The sequence below is a fragment of the Bos indicus x Bos taurus genome, chromosome 2 (assembly GCF_003369695.1).
Source record: "Bos indicus x Bos taurus breed Angus x Brahman F1 hybrid chromosome 2, Bos_hybrid_MaternalHap_v2.0, whole genome shotgun sequence".
Classification (NCBI taxonomy): Eukaryota; Metazoa; Chordata; class Mammalia; order Artiodactyla; family Bovidae; genus Bos; species Bos indicus x Bos taurus.
This window is the reverse complement of record NC_040077.1, coordinates 25,276,709-25,291,099: the sequence shown is the minus strand read 5'-3', so window position 1 is coordinate 25,291,099 and position 14,391 is coordinate 25,276,709. Positions and strand designations below refer to the sequence as shown.

Sequence of the window (14,391 nt, the reverse complement as noted above, 5' to 3'; positions counted from 1 at the left end):
AAGAAGCACAAGCTGGAATCGAGATTGCCGGGAGAAATATCAGTAACCTCAGATAAGCAGATGACACCACCCTTATGGCAGAAAGTGAAGGGGACCTAAAAAGCCTCTTGATGAGAGTGAAAGAGGAGAGTGAAAAAGTTGGCTTAAAGCTCAACATTCAGAAAACGAAGATCATGGCATCTGGTCCCATCACTTCATGGGATATAGATGGGGAAACAGTGTAAACAGTGGCTGACTTTATTTTTCTGGGCTCCAAAATCAGTGCAGATGGTGACTGCAGCCATGAAATTAAAAGACGCTTACTCTTTGGAAGGAAAGTTATGACCAACCTAGACAGCATATTAAAAAGCAGAGATATTACTTTGCCAACAAAGGTCCATCTAGTCAAGGCTATGGTTTTTCCAGTGGTCATGTATGGATGTGAGAGTTGGACTGTGAAGAAAGCTTAGCGCCGAAGAATTGATGCTTTTGAACTGTGGTGTTGAAGACTCTTGAGAGTCCCTTGGACTGCAAGGAGATCCAACCAGTCCATCCTAAAGGAGACCAGTCCTTAGACCATACTGATGCAGAGGCTGAAACTCCAGTACTTTCGCCACCTCATGCAAAGAGTTGTCTTATTGGAAAAGACCCTGATGCTCGGAGGGATTGGGGGCAGGAGGAGAAGGGGACGACAGAGGATGAGATGGCTGGATGGCATCACTGACTCGATGGATGTGAGTCTTAGTCAACTCTGGGAGTTGGTGATGGACAGGGAGGCCTGGTGTGCTGCAATTCATGGGGTCGCAGAGTTGGACACTGAGGGACTGAACTGGACTGAACTTCAGGCAGCCTGTCTGCTGGTGGGTGGGCCTGTGTTCCTATTCTGTTGGTTGTTTGGCCTGAGGTGTGTCCCAGCACTGGTGCCTGCAGGCTGTTGGGTGGGGCTAGGTCTTGGTTATGCCAATGGATATTCCAAGGCAACCACCAGTGTCTTTGCCTCCACAGTGATCCACAGCTAACCCTCACCTCCCCAGAAGACCCTCCAAGACCCGCAGGTATGTCTGGCTCCATCTCCTATCAAATGACTACTTTGCCCTGAGACCTAGTGCACATGAAAACTTGTGTGCACCTCCAAGAGTGGAGTCTCTGTTGCCTCTAGTCTTGTGGAGCTCCTGTGGAGCTCCTTTGAAGGCCAGCTCAAGCCAACTGGCCTTCATAGCAAAATGCTTTGGGGGCTTCTCCTCCTCCTGATGTTAGACCGCCAGGCTGGGGAGCCTGATGTGGGAGTTCCTTTTGGGAATTCTTGTGGGAGATCCTCTGCAATATAATTATTTTCCAGTTTGTGGGTTGCCCACCTGGCAGATACATTATTTGGTTATATCAGAACAGTGCCCCTCCTACCATCTTGTTGTGGCTTCTTTGTGTTGTAGAATAACTTTTTTTTTTTTTTGTAGATTCAAGTCTATTTTTGTTGATGATTGTTCAGCAGTTAGTTGATTCTGGTGTTTTGTAAAAGGAGGCGAGCTCAAATCCTTCTACTCCACCACTTTGTCTCCAGCTCCTGAATCACTGCACATTCTGGAAATCAACAATGCTAATCTCGTAAGCCCATCTAGAAGTACCTTCAATCATTTTTATTCATTTGGTTAATACTGTGTATTATATTGCATGCAGATGATTTATTCCTTGCATTCCTGAAGTAAATCCCACTTAGTCAAGGTGTATGATTATTTAATGAGTTGTTGAATTAGGTTGGCTAATATTTTGTTGAAGATTTTCATATTTTATGTACATTAGGGATGTTTGCTTGTAATTATTTTTTGTGTCATCATCTGGTTTTGTCATGGGGGTAAGGTTAGCCTTGTAAAAGGAATTTGAAAATATTCTCTCCTGTTCTTTTTGAAAGAGTTTGAGAAAGATTGGTATCATTTCAATATTCAGTAGAATTCAACAGTGAAGTCATCTGTTCCCTTTCATTAGGTTTTTGATACTGATTCAGTCTTCTTACTAGTAATTGGTATGTTCAGATTTCCTATTCATTCGATTCAATCTTGGCCAGTTTTATGTTACTAGGAATTTATCCTTTTCTCTAGGTTGTCCAATTTTTTGGTGTATAATTGTTCATAGCAGTCTCTTATGATCCTTTGTGTTTCTGTGGCATCAGTTTTAACACCAGTTTTTCACTTCTGATTTAGAGTCCTCTTTTTTGTTGGTCAGTCTAGCCAAAAGTTTGTCAATTTTATCGTTTTAAAGAACTGGCTCTTAGTTTCATGTTTTCTTAAGTCTGTTTTATTTCTGATGATTTCATAATTTCCTGTCTTCTCCTAACTTTGGTTTGTTTTGTTTTTCTTGAAGGTAAAGTTGTGTTTGAAATTTTGAGGTCCTTGTGGTATGAAGTTAGTATTTGAAATTTTTCTTGTTTATTGAGGTGTAGGCATTTATCACCACGAGCCCCTCTTAGAACAGCTTTTGATGCATCTCTTTAAGTTTTGCTGTGTTGCATTTTTGTTTTTATTTGCTCAAGATATTTTTAAAACTTATTTTGACTCATTTTTGTTTTTCAGTAGTATCTTATTTAATCTTCACATACTGGTGGATTTTTTTTGGTTTTCTTCTTATAACTGATTTCTAGTTTAAAGCCATTGTGGTTGGAAAAGATGCCTGTTACAATTTCAGTCTTACATTTATTAAGACTTGTTTTGTGACCTAATATGATCTGTCCTGGAGAATGTTGGATGTACAACTTGAAGAATGTGTATTTTGTTGCTTTTGGATGGAATGTTCTGTATACAGTTGATCCTTGAACAACATGGGTTTGACTTGTGTGGGGCACTTATAGATTTTTTTTTTTCAATTATATCTGTAGAACATTGTGCACAAGATGTACTGAAGTGGATAGCCTGTCTTTACATAGACATAAGGTGAGTGGTATTTATTATGAAACCAACGTGTTAGTTTTCTCACTGCTTTATAACTTTGCATTCAAAGAATTATATTACTATACAGTCTACCTCTCTTGCAGAGTAGGAAATAGCAACCCATTCCAGTATTCTTGCCTAGAGACTCCCGTGGACAGAGGAGCCTGGTGGGAGTCGCACAGAGTTGGACAAAGCTGAAGTGCCTTAGCATGCATGCATACATTGGAGAAGGAATTGCCAACCCACTCCATTCTTCTTGCTTGGAGAATCCCAGGGACAGAGGAGCCTGGTGGGCTGCCATCTGTGGGGTTGTACAGAGTTGGACACGACTGAAGCGACTTAGCAGCAGCAGTGGCTACCTCTCTTGTAATTGGAGAAACTGCATAACAGCCTATCATCATAGGTAAATTTTTTTAAAATGTGTAACAGTGTTTCCAATACTATGTTATGAATATGACTACTAGTTTGTGCCAAAAAATTTTCACAATGATTCATTCATAGTGTATAGGCTAGTTAAGTCTTTCTATGAATTACAGACTACCAGAAAGCAGTATTACTGCTTCATTACTGATACATGATTATACCTGTAAATAAATGTTTTTCATTTTTGATGTCTACTGTTGATAATACATGTAATATCTACAGTGTTACACAAAAGACAATATTGATCTAGGTACTGACAGATGATTTGTCTTGTAAACTTGTGTTGACAAATACAGTAGTAAATGTATATATTTTCTCTTAGCATTTCTATAGCTTTATTTTAGGAATACAGTATATAATTAACATACAAAATGTCTTGATCGATTGTTTATTATCAGCAAGGTTTTTTGTCAATACAAGGCTATTAGTAGTTTTGGAGGAGTGAGAAGTTTTGGTGAATTTGACTGCATGGGGGGGATGCTGCCCTGGCCAGTGTTTTTCAGATCTATTAAGTTCATCTGGCCTAACATGTTATTTAAGGCTGATGTTATTCCTTATTTTCTGTCTAGATGATTTACCTATTCATGAAGGTGGATATTAAAATTCCCTGTTATTGTATTACTGTTTCTCAGGTTAGGTCTGCTAATACTTGCTTTATATACTTAGGTGCTTCTATGTTGGCTATATAAATATTTACAAACATTGTATCTTATTGGGTTGATCCTTTTATTATTACATAGTAACAACCTTGTCTGTCTCTTACCACAGCCTTTGTCTTAAAAATCTATTTTGTCTGATACAAGTATAGCTACTCCAGCTTCTTTTTGTTTCCACTTGGATGAGTATCTGTTTTCAGCCCTTCACTTTGAGATGTGTGTCCTTACATCTGAAGTCTCCTGTAGGCAGCATATATTCAGCCACTCTGCATCGTTTGATTGGTAAGCTTAGTCCATTTTCATTAAAAGTAATTGATAGGTATGTAATTATTGCTAATTTTTTTCTATTTGGTAGTTCTTCTCTTCGTGACTTTTATATAGTGGTATGCTTAGATTCCTTTATCTTTTGTATATCTACTGTAGATTTTTGCTTTGTGGTTACCATTAGGAATAAAGGTTTTTTTTTTTTTTTTTTTTAACTAATAACTGCATATGAATATATTATGCATCTCTGGGAAAAGAAGCCCACAGGGATGAAATTCTAAAATATTCCTACTGAAGTTTAAATTGTCAAAAAGTAACAGTAAAATATTTTTTTAAATCACTCCAGCAACCACCAATGACTTTATTTAATACTCAGGGTGGCCTGAACAGAAACAGTCTTGAGATCCAAACAGCATTTCTAAAGTGAAGAAAACAAGAGTTCTGAGAACAAATCGATTAGGCCTCCAACCCACAGCAGTCCTGCACCTAGGATGTGCAACTTCCAAAACGGCTGCGTGTGCTGAAAGGAAGGGGATCGTTCATGGAGCTGCACGTGCTGGAATGAGGGGAATCGTTCATGGAGCCCTGTCTTGTCACTGCTGACACTCAGGCTCATCCTAAGCACTTATGCACAGATTCATGGGTTAAAATACAGAAACAGCTCCATATTGATAAATGGCTGCTGCTTACTGGACTCCTCACCCCAAGTGTTCTTATCCCTTCCTCAGGGTGTCCTACAATTACTCTTGAGCCTCTCAGTGCACTACGGCCAGCATTTGATCTGCTTGGTCAAAGCTCATGCCGTGTTAGTTGGAGGAACTTCCTGCAAGGTGGTACTCTTCATATACACACTTCACAGATATGGAAGGTAAGCCAAGAGAGGCTCTCAGTGACTCCTCTAAGGGCACTCAATTATTAAGGAACAAAGACAAATGCACAGTCAGGTCAGGCTTCAAAACCCATGCTTTCCCTGCTTTTCACTCTTCTGAATACCTCTGTAAAAGGAGGTTATGAATTTTGTTCTAAGCAGACCAAAGTTATAAAGAGATGAAATAGGATCAAAATGAATGATATATATGAGCCATACTCATTCTTTAGATCAGGTAGTTTTAGAATCTTAAGTTTGTCATAGTTTTAGAATCTAAGTTTGTCATATCCTAGAAATAAATCATGATCTCTCATATAAAGTATTTACACCAAATAAACCATATATTAAGAACAGGACAGTGCTGGTCATGCACATCTACTCTTTAGCTTAGGTATCTGGCTATGGGAACAGCCTAAGTTTTCAGATGAAAATGGATCACATAAAGAAAAATTTACATCACAAGCAGGCTTTTAAAAAAATCAAGAGTCACATGAAGTCAGGATTACTCACTTGTGATCATGGCACTGGAGCAGCATTCATGGATAATTTCATTAGATTTGTAAGACTTTCTCAAGTTTTTTACTTAATAATCAGTTTTTCCAGATTTCTTCTGAGACCAGCTGGTACCACTGCAGGGAGAGGAAGGAGAATATACCTTCTACCTTCATGAAAGTTGGCTGAGAATGAGAAAGGTGAACTGATCTCTGTAAGTTATTAACAAATTTAAAATGCAATGAAAAACAAGTGTGAGAATAGGAAAAGGCTTGTAACCCCACTCTCTGCCTTGCCTAGGACGAGTCTGGACAAAAAGCCCTCTCTCAAGTGATTCTCAGCCATCCCGGCTCAGCTCAGACATCATTCCTGATCTAACAACTGAAGAATTCTCTTTATTGCTCTTTCATGGTGACAGTTAGATTTGTATCTGTTCATTTTTGTTATTTTGAACAATCATGATTTAACACACTAATGTGTTCTAATAAAGCAGCAAGATGTTAGCACAGTTAAGTACTTTGCTTTAGAACTCCAGGAGCTGTGCTTTAGTTCTGATGTCATTTACTAGTTAATGTGGTCTTACCAAGTCATTCTTTTCTCCAAATGTTTCTCCTCTGTAAAACTGGTATAATAGTACCTATTCTACCTCAGATGACTTGTACTATCAAGGAAAACCCCCTGGGATGTATGGTAGAATTTGCTCTGATGAAATAGCCTGAATAGTTAGAGTGTGATCCTTTTGGTAACTACAGTTGAGAACGTTACTTTTTGTTGCCACACTCCACCACCTTCCCTTTTCAGGTAGTCTAATTGCTTAAAACAAGTAAAAAAATACTACAGAACTTGTTTCTTAAGGGGGAAATAGTATTTCACAGGAAGCAAAGTGGACTACAAATGTAGGATAGAAACAACAGAGTAACCTTTGAGTCTTAAAGGAGAATAATAGCTTTATACACATGGTATTACAATGAGCTGGGTGTGGTTCCAAGTGCTTTATGCGCATGAACTCATTTATTCCTTGCAACCACTTTGTGTGGTAGGTACTGTTATCCCCATTTTCAGAGGATGAACTTGAAACACAGTGGCAGTAAATGGCAGTCAACATTTAAACCCAAAGAACCTGGTTCTAAACTGGGTTCTTAACCAGCATTCTTGCCATTGCCTTTTAAAAACTGTCATATGTATGTAGGTAATACACATTTCTAGTATGTTAAATGAGTGAGAATTTCCAGGTGAAAATCATGCATCTTGATCCTAATGAAAGATAACTCCTCTGAATTCTCCTCTGGCTCTATGCAGTTGTTTTGAAGTTAGTCGATACACATTTACTCAAATCTTTCCCATTCAAAAATCCAAGAATTCTCAACAAGAAGAATCTTCAAAAAAAGAACAGGGAAATGAAAGCAGGGGAAGGTAAATGGAGATATGTATGTTATAATTCAAATCAACGGAAAGTTGTAGAAATTCTAAGACTTTTACAGCATTCCTGGAACCCAAGAACTAGAATTCTAATAATTTTATTCTAAAGCTAGCTGCAAAAATAATTTTTAAATAATTAAGCCTTAAGAACATTAAAGTTTAGTATATTTGGGAGGAAAATGATCAGGTAACATGTCAAAATTTAAAGTGGGATTATTTTAAGACATGCCCGTGTGATGTTAAAATGTGTGTTAAGTCTGCCTTTTCCACACACAAACAGTAATGTAAGTTAAACTCACAATCTAATAGGACTGGACAGTCTGCACTACTGCTGCAAAACACAGCTAATAACATCTGATGGTAATCAGCATTATTGTATTTAATCAGTAACAACAGCAAAACACACAATATACTCTTTAAATTTGTTTCACTGAAATTCTACCATTTTGGTTTCATGTAATGAGGTATTTGTAGAAGTATTTGTTCACATTTTATGTACCATTTAAATTGAAAATTATTTTTTTAGGAGAAGGGGATGGCAGCCAGTAAGTAAAAAACAGACTTAAAACTTCATTTTTGAAAAACAACCAAGTAGCTACCCAACTCCAGACTTAATAAATTAGTGTGGTTTCTACACTTATTTCCTCTCAGCATGCATGCACTAAAGCTAATTCATATCAGAGAAATATTATAAATTATATGCAAAAACTATACATTTACCTTGCAGTGCTTCTTAAAGGGAGGAGACCTTGGCTACTGTCTAAGGGTAAAGGAAATGCTTTAATTTTGAGGATAGAATTTAGACCAAAAAACAATTTAAGCCTCAAAAGCTAATTAGAGTAAAAGATTATCAGCGTGACTGAAATTAGTGATAAATAGAAGTGTCCCAGGTAAAGGTAACAGTTCTCACTTTGGCTCAGTTAGCTATCTTGTACTTGCTGGGGTAGGGACATACTATCCCAAAGCTGTGTCATTTCTGTCATTTCTTTGGAAAAACTTTAAGAGGAATAGAGGGTCTCAAAGCTGGCTTATCACTCACACACCTTGGATTCTAAACAGATGATTACCTAAGCCCAGGGAAGCAATTTTATTTTATGGCTTATTCTCCTCCTCTTCTGCATTCTGACAGTAGCAGTCACTTCCATTTATTTGAAAATGATATGATAAAGGCCAGTGATCTAAGTCTGTACCTCTTCTTCAATCTCATGTTAGACATACACATCCACTTATATACCTCACTAAAATTTTAAAACTGGGTATTTTAATTGGGGACTTTAAATAACAGTTACTATAATGAACATAGTATTTCAGGATTCAGAAGGATGAAAACTCAAACAACAAAACTGAAAAATTTGCAGACAGCACCTAAAGCACTCAATTAATGCTAACATTCCATTACTATGTCAATAATTTTTAAAATAGGATTTCTATCTTGATCTACAGAGGAACAGGTACAGCCCTTAAGCCATTCCCAATAGGGCTAAGTGTTACTTACCTAGGATTAGCCTTGATAATGGTTATTAGGTATACTTTAACAGCTTGAAACCCCTTCATACTTATCTTGAAGTATACTTCAAGAATTTACTCAGCTGATTCTTAAGTAAAGGAGCCCAGTCAATGTCCTAAGTCTTGAAAGCTCCCTTCAAATGTAATTTCATAGTCTTTAAATTTTAACTGTCATTGTTTATTACTGTTTTGGCTACATTCTCTACAATTTCAGCAGCATCTTAAAGAGACAATGTGTCTATGTACAATGAAAGAACAAAATGGCTTGCAATATCAGAAATTAGAGCCACCATTTAACTGTACAATATTAAGGAGAATCTGTGTTAAACATAGCCTCCTTTTTCAGCAACATGGACAATTTACATGTAAGAATCAGCATTATGAACGTGATGATAAAGAAATTTCTTAAAGGAGTGAAATACAGCATCCTGAAAAATAACGGTTTCTACCATACAAGGCAGTTAGAAAATGTTCACATTTTAACAAATCTGTACAAACCGCAAGAAATTTGTTTAAGGGACTGTCATCCCACCTTGCTGATTAGAACCTGCTAGAAATGTAGAATTACCATGAACAATTTATAAATCTACTACATATGTGCTCCCACAGCCCTAGAAATCAAGAAACTGATTTCAAGAACTCTTTATGTCCAACATGGATCATTTTTACATGCCTTGATTGTTAACAAATGCCTGCTTTTAATAATCTTTCTATGATGTACAGTCAACTTGCACCTTTTAAGGAGGTCATTTGATTTTTTTTTAAGCAAAGAAGCAACACCATTTAGCAGCAATTAAAGCGCCTTCAAGAAGACTTAAAAAAAATACAATATCCAATTAGAAAAGCCATATTTTTAAACATTTGTACAAGAATAAGCTGCTGAAACTTGCTAGTTGAAATATGACATCTGTACAACAATTTACAATAGAGCTAGAAGGGAATTTATCATTATCCTGCATAGAACTGGCCTGCATTTGGTTATATATTGTCACTTGTTTGAATGAACAAGGCCTGGTAACAAAATAAAAATACCTGTTAACAGTTCTAACATGTTGAGAACACTGGAGATACCATAATTTAGTGACTTCAATTGGTTCCAAAATAAGCAGCGCACTTTGTCAGAGGTCTAAAGTATCTAGGAACAGTTCTCCCTTTAACAAAACCAGTGAAAAGAGCAGACATGTGATTTCGAGGTACAACCTGGTACAAGCCAGAATAGGCAAATGACGAAGTCTAACTTTGCCCAAAGATTCTCTCACATCCTGTTACTGTAAAACACAACGGCCACTATCATTCCGTTCTTACTTTGGTTGCAGCAGATAAACTGCTGAATGCTGAATAATGTATCCAGGCACTGTATAGTTCTCGTGTTAGAAATATGTCTCATTTTCCATGTGTTTTTAAATAATGAAAAACTACCCTTCGTATTAGAACTCTCGAGTAACAACCAAATGTACTGAAGTATTATAAACGTTATTTACAGTGTTCCCCTCCCCAACAAAACCCACTTTTCTTCAACATGGTATTCCTGTTTCTGTGCAACAGGCAGTCACCCTTCACTGCTTAGGTTACAGTCAGAAGTGTACATTTATTCAGGGTCCATGATCCACTCTCATACAAACGACTCTATGAAAAACTTCAGTTCACAAACAGTTCTCAACCATATCCTGTGTAAAAAAAAACAACAAAAAACACTCAGAAGCTCTCAAACTCAAGTGTGCATCTGGAAGCAATTCAAAGACATCATGCCGATTTTGGAGGAAAGTCAGTAAGTAAGTATGCTTGAAGAAGGGGGTGTGGGTGATGCTGTCAGCCCAGCCATGTGTAAGTTGCCTGAAGAATTGGATCTTCTCATGTGTGGGAGAAGGTAGGGGTCATTTGCCAGTTGGTGCACATCAAACCTATCTTCTTTTCGGTATGCCAAACAGCGTCTTATAAAGGCCTTAAAAAAAAAATTAAAATCTTTTCTAAGTATTAATAAACTGAATAATACAGATGATGGACACATTTCAGAAAATAGATCTCATTTCACTAGGGAATCAGATTAAAAGAAACCAGCAATAAAATTATTGCAAATCCAACTCTCAATTCTCAGCCTCTAATTGTTCACAGTACTAAATATTATTGCTACCACTTATGGCTGGAAAGCTGTTATTTCTTTTGTTTAAAACAATTTTTATGGAGAATAAAATAAACGTAACATAAAACTGAGCATTTTTAACCCAAGTATACAATTCAGTGACATTAAGCACACTCACACCGCAGTACACCATCACCACTATCCATCTGCAGAACTTTTCATCATCCAGAACTGAAATCTGTACCCATTAGGCAATATCTCCTATTCCTCCTTCCCCCAGCCCTTGGTAACCAGTATGTTCTTTTATGATTCAGCTATTCTAAGCACCTTATGTGAGTGGAATCATACAGCAGTCGTCCTTCTGTGTCTTTCACTTAAGTGTGATGCTTGAGTCATCCATGTCGTAGCATGCATCAGAATTTTGTTCCTTTTTAAGGCTAATATTCCATTGCGTGTATATGCTACATTTTGTTTACCCATTTATCTGTTGGTTGACTTTTCGGTTGTTTTACTTTTAATTATTGTGAAGTTGGTATACAATATCTGAGTCCTTGCTGCCGCGTTTTTTGGTCTACATATTTAATATCATTTTATATATAAAAACCCTTGTCTACCATTAGTGACAGTTTTACTTCTTTCTGATTTATATGCCTCTTATTTCTTTTTCTTGCCTAACTGTTCTGGCTAGGACTTCCAGTACAGGCATACCTTGTTCTATTCCACTTTGCAAATATTGTGTTTTTTGTTTTTTTCAAATTGAAGGTTTGTGGCAACCCTGCGTCAAACAAACCTATTGGCACCATTTTTCGAACAGCATGTGCTCGCTCTGTCACATTTGGTAATCCTAGCAGGTTTTGACTTTGCATCATGATTTATTTGTGGTGGTCATCAGTGACTTGTTACTTCTGTAACTGTTTGGGGGATGCCATGAACTGTGCCCATATAAGACCGCAAGTTTAATTGCTGAAATGCCAATAAAGGATTTAGAATATTAAATAAACTTAGTTTCATAAGGCAGTGGCAGGGTTTGAGAGGACTGACTCAATTTTGAAATCATTTTACTCACAGAAGAACTTCTCTCAAAAGCACTGTACACTACAGAAAAACTATTCCCGAAAGGAAGAGTCCCATCAATGTGAAGCTGCCTGAGCATCACCACCATGCCCAGTCAGCAGCCATCAACAGCAAGGCAAGACCATCCACCAGCAAAAAGACTGGCTGAAGGTTCAGATGACGTCTATTTAGCAGTTTTTAGCAGGCAAGCATTTTAAATTAAGGTATGTACAGTATTTTTTTAGGTATAATGCTACTGCACTAATTAACAGACAACATTACCATGTAAACATAATTTTATGTGCACCAGAAAACCAAAAATTGTGTGTGACTTCCTTTATTGCAATATTCACCTTATTGCAGTGGTATAGAATCAGACCCACGCCATCTCTGGGGTATGCCTGTAAACTGTGTTGAATATGGAATACTGCATTGCTCCCTACAAAACTCCAGAGTCCTCTTTTTCTGAAATTTGTCTTTCGTAAAACAGTCATTCCATTTTCCTGTTAATTTAGTTTAGCCCAGAGAATGATGCCATTTTTTGCTGTAATATTTTCTCCCTAAGGGAGCATACAGCACAAAATGAATGTAGCTATATAACTGGCAAATGAATCAAGAAAAAGAACTTTATCAGAACCACCTAAGACTCTTCATGCCCACCTTTGGTCACGGGCACTGCCTCTGCCCCAGTCTACTGGAGTAATAAGCTATCTGACTTCTAAACACCATAGTTGAGTTTTGTGTCTTTTGAACTTTATGTAAATATAGTAATAGATTATGGTCTCTTTAGCCTGCCTTCTTAAAAGAAATCATGGACTATACTTGGGTCCTTAAAAACTATCACAACCAAAGCAGCTCTTCTCCAGAGCAAATCGCCCACCCCTATTGGACAGACTTGCCTGTGGCTGCAGTCCCTTTTGCTTTACTTATTAATGTTTACTTTGTTTTAACTACAACTTATGAAATAAAAAAATCACTTCACAAAATTTATTTACATAAATTTGGTACCTTTGCTTCACTGCTTACGACAGGTTTTACAGGGAATTGGACATCAGTGGCTTTTAATATCGTATTTTCTTGAAGAATGTCTTGCTGAGATTGATTGTGACCAAATGGCTTTAAAAGAAATGAATAAAATGTTGAAAAATTTATCTCACAAAATATTTAAACAGATGTTATCACTGAATCCCTGCAGTACAAATGATTTGTGTTTTAAAAAATCTTATTCTTAGTTACTTCCAGGTTGGGATGTATTCTCATAGGCTATAATTGATATAGCAGGCTGAGAAAGACCATCTGATCAATCCTCCACATAGCCAAAACACAATAAATAAGCAATTAAGATAAAAACATTAAATATTTTATTCTGTTTAAAATGTTTAAGAACTACTTCTTAGTAGAAGAAACTATAAGGTTACAGCTGGCACCTGCTAGCAGATATAGTTTTGAAAACAGCTAGTGGAGAAGGCAATGGCACCCCACTCCAGTACTCTTGCCTGGAAAATCCCATGGACAGAGGAGCCTGGTAGGCTGCAGTCCATGGGGTCACTGAGGGTCAGACACGACTGAGCGACTTCACTTTGACTTTTCACTTTCATGCATTAGAGAAGTAAATGGCAACCCACTCCAGTGTTCTTGCCTGGAGAATCCCAGGGACGGGGGAGCCTGGTGGGCTGCCGTCTCTGGGGTCACACAGAGTCGGACACGACTGAAGCGACTTAGCAGCAGCAGCAGTGATGTCCTTCAGTTTGATACAGTTCAAACTAGTTTGAAAAGTAGTGGAAACATCTGTGAAAAGTCCAGAGTAAAACACCTTGAGCATGACAAGTTAAATGAAACAGCTCTGGCTTTGGTCCTAACATGCAGTGAATTCCCAGAGAAGTCCCTGGATCACTTTTCACACTGATGAAGGGACTGAATGGGATAAGGATTAAATATCCATGGTAGTTTGTAGTTCTGACTTCAATATAAAAAGAAGTTTGAGAAACATTAGGACTAGGTTTGACAGAATTTCCCTGAAGAAGCACGGGCGAAACATGCTCAGGCCAATGTGTGTGTGTTTTGGGGGGTTGGGGGAGAATGGGGGTAGAGGATGTGAGAAAGTGAAGAAAATAGTTTTGACTCCATTATTTCTAATGCTACAGAAACATTAGCAGTGTTATTAAAGTAATTCCGATCCATAAAAATTTTAGTAAGTGATGATATATTTAAGATCACCTAAAAAAATTAACATGGGTAACCATGGTTCAGGCATCCAAAATGGAGCTGGGTAGCCATTATGGGTGTGGTTTCAGACACATCCCTGCATCACAGAAAACCTGAACTTTCCAAACTGTATCAAACCAAAGGACACTACTAGTTGTTTTCAAAACCAATTAGCCAATGCTAGCTGCAACCTTGCAGTTTAGAAGTCACCCCCATTTTGCAACTATGTGAACAGCACAGCACCCTTACTTCTGGCCAGCTCCAATCCTAATTCTTAACAATTTATGTAACCTTGCAGTTTTTTTGCCTATAAGCACCCCTCCCTCCTTTGTGTAGAGCTGCAACACAGTTCAAGTGCTTTCTTGGATTATTGCTTTCCAGGCTGTTCCTAACCCCAATGGTTATTTGGGGTTTGTTGTTGCTGTTGTTCCTGCCTTAACCAGGTCTCCATTCTTGACTAAACTGACTTCAAATTAATGAAACTTCAAGAAGAAGAGAAAATTCAACTTCTCTCCGTATGGCTGAATC

General features: G+C 37.6%; 1 protein-coding gene and 2 long non-coding RNA genes across 5 annotated transcripts in view; 2 read left to right on the top strand and 1 right to left on the bottom strand.

The window, feature by feature from the left end:
• Window positions 1–761: 761 nt before the first annotated feature.
• LOC113880844 lies at window positions 762–3,028 on the top strand. Its single transcript, XR_003507849.1, has 4 exons — window positions 762–1,034; window positions 1,434–1,581; window positions 2,846–2,900; window positions 3,002–3,028. It is a non-coding gene; the product is annotated as an uncharacterized LOC113880844 (long non-coding RNA).
• Window positions 3,029–3,180: 152 nt separating this feature from the next.
• Window positions 3,181–14,364, top strand: LOC113902540. Its single transcript, XR_003513856.1, has 5 exons — window positions 3,181–4,258; window positions 4,969–5,108; window positions 5,703–5,814; window positions 11,674–11,882; window positions 14,245–14,364. It is a non-coding gene; the product is annotated as an uncharacterized LOC113902540 (long non-coding RNA).
• The window catches only part of TLK1 (tousled like kinase 1), a 182,329-nt gene continuing 175,312 nt past the window's right edge, over window positions 7,375–14,391 (bottom strand). For 2 of the 3 annotated variants that reach the window (XM_027557899.1, XM_027557920.1), the window contains exons 20-21: window positions 12,667–12,774; window positions 7,375–10,467 (exon numbers count right to left, since the gene is read on the bottom strand). In XM_027557899.1, coding sequence (XP_027413700.1) covers window positions 10,291–10,467; window positions 12,667–12,774 — 285 coding nt within the window. In that variant the 3' untranslated portion in view covers window positions 7,375–10,290. The remainder of the gene's footprint in view (window positions 10,468–12,666; window positions 12,775–14,391) is intronic. The other variant, XM_027557909.1, reaches the window with a different exon arrangement.